Here is a 9,834-nt window from a genome sequence, read left to right as displayed (position 1 = left end):
GCAGGTGCTGACATTTTGCGCACATAACGGAGGAAATTCTGGGCCAGAAAAATAATTAAATCGCAAAAAAGCGTGCAAGCAGTACAGTGTGATCTCGTGGCTCGGTGAATCCGAAACTGAATCCCCTGCTTACGCTGTCACTACATGTATCATGTTTTTAACCTTCGATTTTCGCTCATTTTCAAACAGAAAGGAAATAAAAAATCACTTAAAAGTTTCAGAATACTTTAAATACGTTGCTTGTAACACAGACATGACGGAAGCTGCAAATTCCATTCGAATGAACGCCGACAAATCATGATATGACCTCATGTGACCTTTGACCCTTCACCTAACGACCTGACGTAGCACGACTGAGCTGCTACGTGCTTGCGATGAGATAGATCCCATCGGCTCGTCGTCGAATCTTGTCGCTCCCTTGTCACACCGTTTCTCTCACCAAAACCGGAGATGTCCTTTACCACACACATTTTGCGCCGAGGCCTTTCTACTGGTGTGCTGAGAATGGCCGCCGTAAACCATGTCACTGTTATTGGCGGGGGATCCATGGGCAACGGTATCGCACAGGTAGGGATGCAATGCATGCAGCAACCAGTGCAGGTTACTGGTTAGAGACTGTACAATGTAAAGTTCGATCCGCCTATGTACTTTGAACGGGGAAAGGATACCTTGACCTTACTAAAATGCCCTAACAGTTTACTAAAACCATTCCCATTCCATTCAGTCATCCCTTAAAGGATGCATTCTGAACTGTGTTCACAGCACAGTCCCTCCACTGTGGTGAGGGACTGTGGTTCACAGCACATGGGAGGGTAGGAAGGGATACCGCCATGATAGCACTGAAGGTGTCTGACCTGGGGATGACCCTCAAAGTTCTTTATTACCTTGCATAATTTGATATGATTGTATACCAACTTACCTATTCCGTCTTGAAGTTGTGCCTTTTTGTTCCATTTATTTTTGGAAGGTGCAATTGCATCCCCAGGTTTTGACAAACTATATTTTTACTGAATTGATGGTTACTTTTTCAACCAAAATTGGTGATATCTTGGAATGTCATTTTATTATAAAATTTCGAACTTCAGTTTACAGCAATGTTGAAGAGAAAAAGGATAATGGGGAAGCCAGATACACTGTAATTTGTCATCAGAGGAATTATAAGGGAGAGTGCGCCCTGGGGACAGATATTCAGATTCTCAATCTTTTACAATATTACAATATTCATTTTTGCCTACCACATGTGGGGGCTCATTTTGAAGCTTATGGAGTAGATAAAGTTTTCACTGTTTCACTGGCTTAGTTTTGTGAAAAACGAAATTACAACCGCGGCAAAGCAAGCTTAACTGTGCATAGGTAACTGATTGTAATACAAACACTAATAGTAATTAATATGTAGTCTAACTTCGCCTTGTTTATCTATACTTTGTCACTGTCAGTAAGAAATCTCAGCAGGGTGGCGTTAAATGGTACTGTCTTCAGGAAGTCCATGCCAAGTTGATTTCTTATATTACGTTTGGCAAGGAGACTTCTCATATCTAAACCAAGCACCCCGTGGTTATTAGCTCTTTATTAGTAAAATAAAGATGCCGCTTCTATACTTTAAGGTTTTCCAGTACTTGTTGCTATTGTAGTTTCTGTTTGTATTACAATCAGTTATCTATGCACTTGCTTTGCCGTGGTTTATATCTCCCATAGAGATTACACAGGAATGGCAGCCATTTTTAATTTTAAAGTGTATATCTCACCTATTTTTTGTATGTCTGAACTTAATCAAATTGCATAAACTAATATTCATCATTTTGAAAAATCCATAACGTTGTAGTGGCAACTTTCTATAGTAGTGTATTTCACTGTTAAAGTTGTGAAAAATTCACGCTGTCAGGAAACGTCCAAGTTCATATTCGCCGCATATTGGTCACGTGGCATGACGTCAGAAGTGGCTAAAATGTGAGAGCAATCCCCTGAGAGCAATAGTCAACACATTGCGTACCAACTTCGAGAAGATCTCAGGTAGTTCGCTATGATGAATAGATGTGCAGTTTTGGACTGCGACAACACAAACTGGATGGTTTTAGTCTATATATTAGTGCCGTCAATTTGGTGTGGACCTAGAAATACATGTATTTCCATAAGAGCATGGCAGAGTTATGTGTTGAGTGTCAGTATGATAATACCAGAAACCCACCCCACGCCGAGTCGACCGCTGTGTGCTGTACAGGAATAGTATGCCAGGATACGGAGCCAACTCATCCAGGATATTCTATGAATCAGACTCAAGTCTTTGATTATTAGTAGCGTCCTAAACTGTACTACCGTTAAAGTCATTTTATAAGACGCGTCTTTTATTATGATGTTGCAAATTTTGAACCCGAATTATTTCTCAAGAGATGGGGTGCGACTTATAATATGTACATTTTGCATTTTTAACCTCCCTGCATAATACTACTTTGAATGCTTCACGGGTAAATTAATATACCAAATTGATATGGTACTGCTCTTTTGTTTAAAATTCTAAACTCCTCAGACAACAGGCTTCATTTCTTACCTTCAAACTCTGTCGTTCTTGTAAAACCAAACACATGAAGCATCCTATGTGAGTAATGGCATAAAAATGGTCCATTTTCTAATTTATGCAATAACAGAAAAAATTAAGTCTTTCACAAATATGCTGGTACTTTCTCAATAGCAGTACACCCTTGTTATATTGAGGTGTACGGTGATTGTTTTTGCGTTGCTGTTGGTACACTGTTTGCAGATGTGTTCATGTTGCTTTGACAGCTACAGTTGTGTGATAATTGTATGAGGGTTAAACGGGAACTTACAGGACCATGGGCACACAATAGGGGACTACTGATGACGCAGCCTTTCATACACTGGATGGGAGTTTTTGAATTCTCATAGCATCGCTTTGACTGTATGATAAATTTGAATAATCATGATGGGCACTTTGGTGACATATGCAAAGAGGGGTCAAATGGTCGTACAAGGAACACATTTTGAAACATATGCGTTCTCTGACAAAAATTGGGACATTTTTTCAGTTTATTTTTGACTCAGGTTTCGTCGCTATATATTGCAGACATCATATGCAAGATTCAATGATAATGAACACCTGAAACATAGCAAAATTATGGGATTCAGAGACCAAACACTGCACGTCTGATCAGTAGCATGGTTTATTACATTTGCGTAGATTTATGATAATCCGGCTGATATAGGGGAAGTTCCTGTTTAATCTTCCCTTTTGTCCTTCAATCACAGGTAACAGCACAGGCAGGATGTCAGGTGACGATGGTTGACCAAACGGATGAAATACTGCAGAAATCTGTCAACACAATCAGCAAGAGTTTGCAAAGAGTTGTGAAGAAGAAATTTGCTGATGACCCAAGTGTAAGTAATGTAATGGCAGATGAGAGACAAGATCAGTTGTAAGTTGTTGTTATCATTGTAGTAGTAGTTGTAGTAGAAGCAGTGGTAGTTTTAGTAACACACAACATGCAGTCAGTTTTACCCTTTCACTATCATGGTTCGGCCCAAACCCATTGTTATCAATAGTGACATTGGACCTATTGTAACAGAAAATAGGGGTGAACAGGTTTATGGAAGTGTTGGTGATATAGTTTAGCATACTATAATCTCCCTGAATTTGCTATCTGCCAATGGCATAGCAATTTTACATTGTTATTTGTATAATGCACAGAATGTGAAATATCTTGTTGCTGGTATTTCAAAATATGCTGAAAACAATGAACTCCATCATCTATGCAGAAGGCTCAGTTGGGGGTTACTAATGCTCCCTATCTTAACATTTTTGCAGAAGGGAGAAGAGTTCATCAAAGGAATCATGGGAAATATTTCAACAAGTACAGATGCTCCAGGGGCAGTGGCTAACACCGACTTGGTTATTGAAGCCATCATTGAAAATATGGACATTAAGAAGAAACTTTTCACAGAACTTGACAAAGTGGCAAAAGAGTAAGAAATGCAAAAACTTATGTCTTGTGTTTAAATTTCCAAGGCACTGTACATTGGTGAAAGAAGACAACAGCTAGATTTTGCATTGAGTTATTAAAATTGTGTCACGTCTGATATTTACACGGTTGATTTTAGAAAATAAATTGGCTGATAGAAACTTAGTATTTGTACTATATTCCAGACCTAAAATTTGAGATCAAAAATTTTAGTGGGACATTTACTCGATAGTTGGAGCAAACTCGTCATAGCCCAGTATTGGAAATTTGACAAGATTTCAGAGCCCTTATGCCAAAATTCGAAACAATTGCACAAATGAACACAATCCTAGGGATCCAGAAATTATTTTTATGATGAATGTTTCGGTGCTCCTAAAATTCTGCTTCTAAAGTGTATTTTAATTTTCCATGTCAACTTCAATGTTTGAGCTCAAACTAGAGAGGCAATATCAGTGACCAGGGCCATGTTGTTGTTAGGTTTCTCCAGTTCTAGCTGGTGTGGCCATTTAACAGATTGGAAGACCCATCGTGTGAGGGCGCTCCCACACTTTAAGTTTTAAGAGGAAGGGAAGGGGGAAGTGAGTAGAGTGCCCACGGAAGACTTACCTCCCATTCAAACCCTTTGAAAAATTCAATCAGCAGCTCTCGTTTTCATCCATTTACCTTTACAGAAGTACGATTTTTGCAAGTAACACGTCTTCCTTGTCGATAACAGAGATGGCTAGTGTTACCCAGCGACAAGACAGGTTTGGTGGTTTGCATTTCTTCAATCCAGTGCCTATGATGAAATTGGTTGAGGTATGTAGTATTGGTATATTACAGCCTATTGATGAATTTGAGCAGTAACTCCCTCCATGGGCAGGTAGACATGCAATTTGGGTACAATGTGTGACAGATATAGCACAAGCTACATATGTGTACTATGTACACATATGTACACCGCCCGTGAAAGAGGTTATTGCTATAATATTATGTCAACATTTTGTTTATGGCATGAAAAATGGAGAAAACAGAGTTAAATATTGAGTGATCATTGTCAAATGTCAATGTGGCATGAGCTCTAGCCCAATCAGAAAAAGGCATTGGCATGACTGATATGCTGATGTAATACTGTATTTTGCATTTTGTATTTATTTCATCTCATATTTGACAACTGAGTTCGTCGGATACTGTAATTAAAATGCAAAATACAGCAAACTATAATAAAACTTGTCTATCAAAGTCTCCCAGAGTCCATACAAAAGAGTCCTTCCTACATTGTAAGTTCCCGCCATATACTGTATAGGGGAAAGACATCCTTAAGGCCTTTCCAACATTAAACTCTTTTAATACATGTGATTTCAGCTGATCCTCAAACCAACCCAAATCCTTACTTTAAAGACGTCCAAGATTGAATTAAATGTGATTCTTGTATGGGATTTTGCAGAATTACTTCATTCCAGGTACGGGGCTTGCAAACAGTCCTGTCCTGCCCTGCATGGTATATGTATCTGTGTATGTGTGTGTCTGTGTGTGTACTCATGTATTTTATTTGTATATATTTGTATATCACTCGTTGGTTTTCTACCACACTTCCAACAATTAAGACATTCATCTCTTTGCCTGATACATCGATTTGTCCCCGTACATGTAGGTTGTCAGAATTCCTCAAACTTCGGATGCGACATACGACACGCTGGTTGAATATTGCAAAAAGATTGGAAAAACAACAGTGAGCTGTAAGGTGAGTTAACAACATTCAAACTTATTCTCATGCTTTTGGTACACTGGCATTCTTGAAATGCAGCCCAACACCAGTGACTTTTTTCCCAATTGTAACCTGTTTTTAATATCTGTGGGATAGAATAAAAAGATACTGCAATTATCTGTTTGAATTTTTCAAACTGCAAGGGCTATTTTATTACATTACAACATTTAAAATACACTACAGCATGATGGTTTGCATCCAATGTGCAATTTTGGCTGATGAAGAATGTTTCAGTTTAATAAAATATTGTGTATCATTTTTAGGACACTCCAGGTTTCATAGTCAACCGCTTGTTGGTACCGTACATGATGGAAGCCGTCAGGCTTGTGGAAAGAGGTTTGTACCTGCTGCCCTCAATTTCTCAGCTGAGAGAGATTTTCAGGGTCCCTATGCTCCTTGGAAGTCGTTGATTTCAAAGCCTCCCTAGAAAGTCCTGGAAAAGTCCTGGAAAATGGAATTGAGTCCCTGAACGTCCTTGGAAATTGACAATCAACAATTTTCAAAATTGTCAAGATGGTCAGTTGAGATATTGTAAAAAATGACATGTTGTTAAGTAGTATTTGGACTTCAAAAAGTCCTTGAAAATTGCTAAACAAATCCTTGAATGGCCTTGAATTTATACTTTGTAGGTTTTAAATTTCCTTTTTCAACAAACTCTTCAATTTTTATATCCAGTGTGCAGTTGATGTTGATGGTTTGGCTGCTTTGTGATTTTGAAACCCACAGCCGTAGAAAACTATTAAAAATTCGTCATCAGACAATGTGATCATATGTATCTTTTAGTTCGATCATCAAAGAAATCTCTGTTCAAAATATTTGAAGGAATAATGTTATTTTGAAGCACATGAAAAGAGTATCAGACTTACAGCTCAACAGACCTTCCTTTTCTGTCGCTTTCATGTCAGTAGTTGAAAGCTTTGAGCCCAAACAGTAAATAGAAAACCGTGTCACTTTTACAGGACCTAAGATGAGAACAAATTTATTGTAGCCTAACTGGTGACTGTATGTTAAGTCTATGTTATAATTAACAATACAGTAATTGCACTGAGTAACACTAAGGAATATTCTTTAATTTAGTATCACCATAGACCATTGAGAATATTGTGAAGGGTCTATGGTAGCTCCAACCTTCATGTCACTCCACACTACATTAAAATCCATTGTTATAATTGGTAATTACAGAGTCTTTTAAATTGGGAGGTGTAAAAATGAAGGGATACACGTAATAAATGTGTGTCATTAGTGCTAATATAGTATTTTCCTCTCTAACATCACTCATTTCATCCACCCTCTCTCTGTCTCCTTTCACACTCCAGGAGATGCATCCCCCAAAGACACTGACATAGCAATGAAGCTAGGTGCTGGCTACCCCATGGGACCCATAGAACTAGCCGATTACGTGGGAGTGGATGTATGCAAATTCATACTCGATGGTACGTTTGTTTGTAATTTGTGTTTGAATACATCATTTGATACTAGGTGATGCAACCCCACGTGATGTGGATACGGCCATGAAACTAGGAGCAGGGTATCCTATGGGTCCGTTTGAGCTACTGGATTATACTGGCGTTGATATTTCAAAGTTTGTCATTGATGGTAAGTTACAGGCCCAGTAGCTCAACTGTTGATGTTATCATGTGCCTGGTATATCAAACATCACATGCTCTGTAGCATTCAATGGTGCCATATTCATCATTTGAAGATAAACTCTAACTCTTTCAACTTGGCAACTTAAAAATGATCAAATTGCATGTTTTACATAGGAAATCCGGTTTTTAGAAAATTATGCAAAACAAAATTGATAAACTTCACAACAGTGGTTTGAGTTTATGAATGCGCCTTTTGATGATAATCATTCATATCTTTCAACATATATTCATCTAAAATGGAAATAATGCATATGATTGTCATTTGTATGTAAACCCAAAAGTTTGGAGTTAAAGGTATACAGTCACCAGCAATCTAAATATGCCCATATATGGTCAAAGGGGCGTTCCTTGGCAGCCAAAATGCCCATGTGAGGGCGCCGTTTTTAAAAAGCGGCCACCCGCTTAAAATCTGTGATTGGTTAGATTTTCTCTTTCCATGGTAACTGTGCCAAATTTGGAACAGGTGACAGTATACCTTTAAAACTACGTAAGACAGGCGTGCAATATAACCACTATAGCCCAAACGAGATATACTATCAAGGCATGAGACCATTTGCCCTCCTGACATTGAGCAAATGGTCGCCTGCCCTTGTGCACATACTCGTCCCTGGTTTGGGCTATAGTATATTATGTTCTCCAGTTTTGTTATTCTGTGTGTTGAACTAAATTGCCTTTGTTGACTTCTGTGTTAAGTGTTTTGAAGACATTGTCAACATAGTGTTTCTTCTGAAGAAAATCTGATAAGGTCATTTGTTAAAAAAACAAAAAAAGAGTCAGTCAATTTAGCCGCCTGATACTGTATAATTCTCAAGAATAACCATGAGTTGTTTTAGATCAGTATGTCAGCCATTTGTCCAACATTCCATGGACATTATTAGGAACCAAACATTTTTAGCAATATCTCAACACACCTGCTAGGCACCGAAATCACTGTTATGGTTGACAAATGAAGGCGAATAAAGATCAAAGTTCAACACTAGTTAGGCACAAAACAGCTAGAGCGGCATTGTTGACAAGCCAAATACTTGGTATTTCCACATGTTGTATGGAGTTGACAGAGAAACTCTGTTAAATACACAAACCAGAACTATTGAAAAACAATAGGCCAAACCAGGAATTCGAATCGACCACGGTACAAACAAAGCCATGTGCGCAAACGCGCATAGACGTACGTGTATTTCTATACGCGTTCGTACACATGTGGGTTTGTTTGTACCGGCATCACGTGATTATTTGGGCGTACTGAGTCTGTAGAACGCATCGCGTCCTTTTTATTCCGGAGTAGAACCATTGGTTGGAGTTAAACCTGCTTGGGCTTCAAGTTTAACAGTATGATGTCACTTCTAAGATGATCTTTTAACCTCTAACCTGTGACTGTCGAACTCTGACACACATTTTCTCCCTCATTAGGCCAAAGTAATTAAATTCTTTGTTTTGCGTCCCCACCCGCGTAGGTTTTTAAGGTTTTCATGAAAAACACACACAATGTATTTGAATAGGAAATTTTAGGACATGACCTCTTAGCTTTTCTGAACTAAAATTTTGTAACAAATTTTTATTTGCTGCAATCAAATTACATTGTGTTAATTTTCTTGTGTGTGTTTTTCAGCCGCTTAGACGCGTACCTTGTCCCATTTAGAGTGGACGCAAAACAAAGAATTTAATCACTTTGGCCTTATTAGTTGATATTATAAGTAATATCCTGACACGTCTACAGGTCAAAGTTTAAAAGATAAGCATAACCTTTGACCTTTGACATCTGTTAACCCCTATATTTTCCCTTTTTCAGGATGGCATGAGAAATATCCTGATAATCCGCTGTTCAATCCCAGTCCTCTCATAAATAAGCTTGTCAGTGAAGGCAAACTGGGAAGGAAGACTGGAGAGGGATTTTACAAATATTAACAAGCTGATCTGTGGAGTCGCATTACCTTGTACTATTAACTTTACTGAATGTTTGAAATAGCTACTTATTTCAAATCATTAGTTACATTCTCAGAGGCACTGCACAGTGGCTTATATTGACTTTCCAATACTGATTATCAGAGACAAGTACAGTACTTGTGTATTGCAAAAGGATAACAGAGTGGTGTATTATCAATGCAAATAAATTGAAATTTGTTGATATATATTGTCATAGACGTGTGTTGCTTTCTTCATTGTGAATTATAGTGTGTGTGTGTTTCTAGATCAGTATGACGTCAAATTGGCAACACCCCCTCCCCAACCCTCACCATAATGCAAACTATACTTCCCAGTTTCCATGGCTCCTTCCCCTCTCTTATCCAGACCTCATTTTCCAGAACTTTCCACCTCTTGTGCAAATGAACCTCATTCCACATTTAATAACTATCTCCAAAATCAGACCACAAAATATCTACTTGAATTTGGCACTTGAGTGAACAAACAGTATGTGAAAAGAACACCATTATTTACTTCTGGTGACGGTAAAAAATGTTCAAGTCTA

At 38.2% G+C, this 9,834-nt stretch overlaps 1 protein-coding gene across 2 annotated transcripts; it reads left to right on the top strand.

Annotated features, from left to right (window-relative positions):
• The first annotated feature begins 322 nt into the window (after positions 1-322).
• Positions 323-9,504, top strand: LOC139122602 (hydroxyacyl-coenzyme A dehydrogenase, mitochondrial-like). 2 transcript variants are annotated; one of them, XM_070688155.1, is made up of 8 exons: positions 323-567; positions 3,262-3,390; positions 3,818-3,975; positions 4,643-4,769; positions 5,605-5,694; positions 5,982-6,054; positions 7,035-7,151; positions 9,157-9,504. In XM_070688155.1, the coding sequence occupies exons 1-8, from the start codon at positions 451-453 to the stop codon at positions 9,270-9,272; spliced, it is 927 nt and encodes a 308-aa protein (XP_070544256.1). In that variant the 5' UTR covers positions 323-450; the 3' UTR covers positions 9,273-9,504. The 2 variants fall into 2 exon arrangements, with proteins under 2 accessions (XP_070544256.1, XP_070544255.1); XM_070688154.1 differs by lacking the exon at positions 7,035-7,151 and adding an exon at positions 7,198-7,314 and having other exon boundaries at positions 332-567.
• The last annotated feature ends 330 nt before the right edge of the window (positions 9,505-9,834 follow it).

This window comes from Ptychodera flava, chromosome 22 (assembly GCF_041260155.1).
Source record: "Ptychodera flava strain L36383 chromosome 22, AS_Pfla_20210202, whole genome shotgun sequence".
In the NCBI taxonomy this organism is placed as follows: Eukaryota; Metazoa; Hemichordata; class Enteropneusta; family Ptychoderidae; genus Ptychodera; species Ptychodera flava.
The sequence above is the reverse complement of the archived record's forward strand: the minus strand, read 5'-3'. Positions and strand labels throughout refer to the sequence as shown.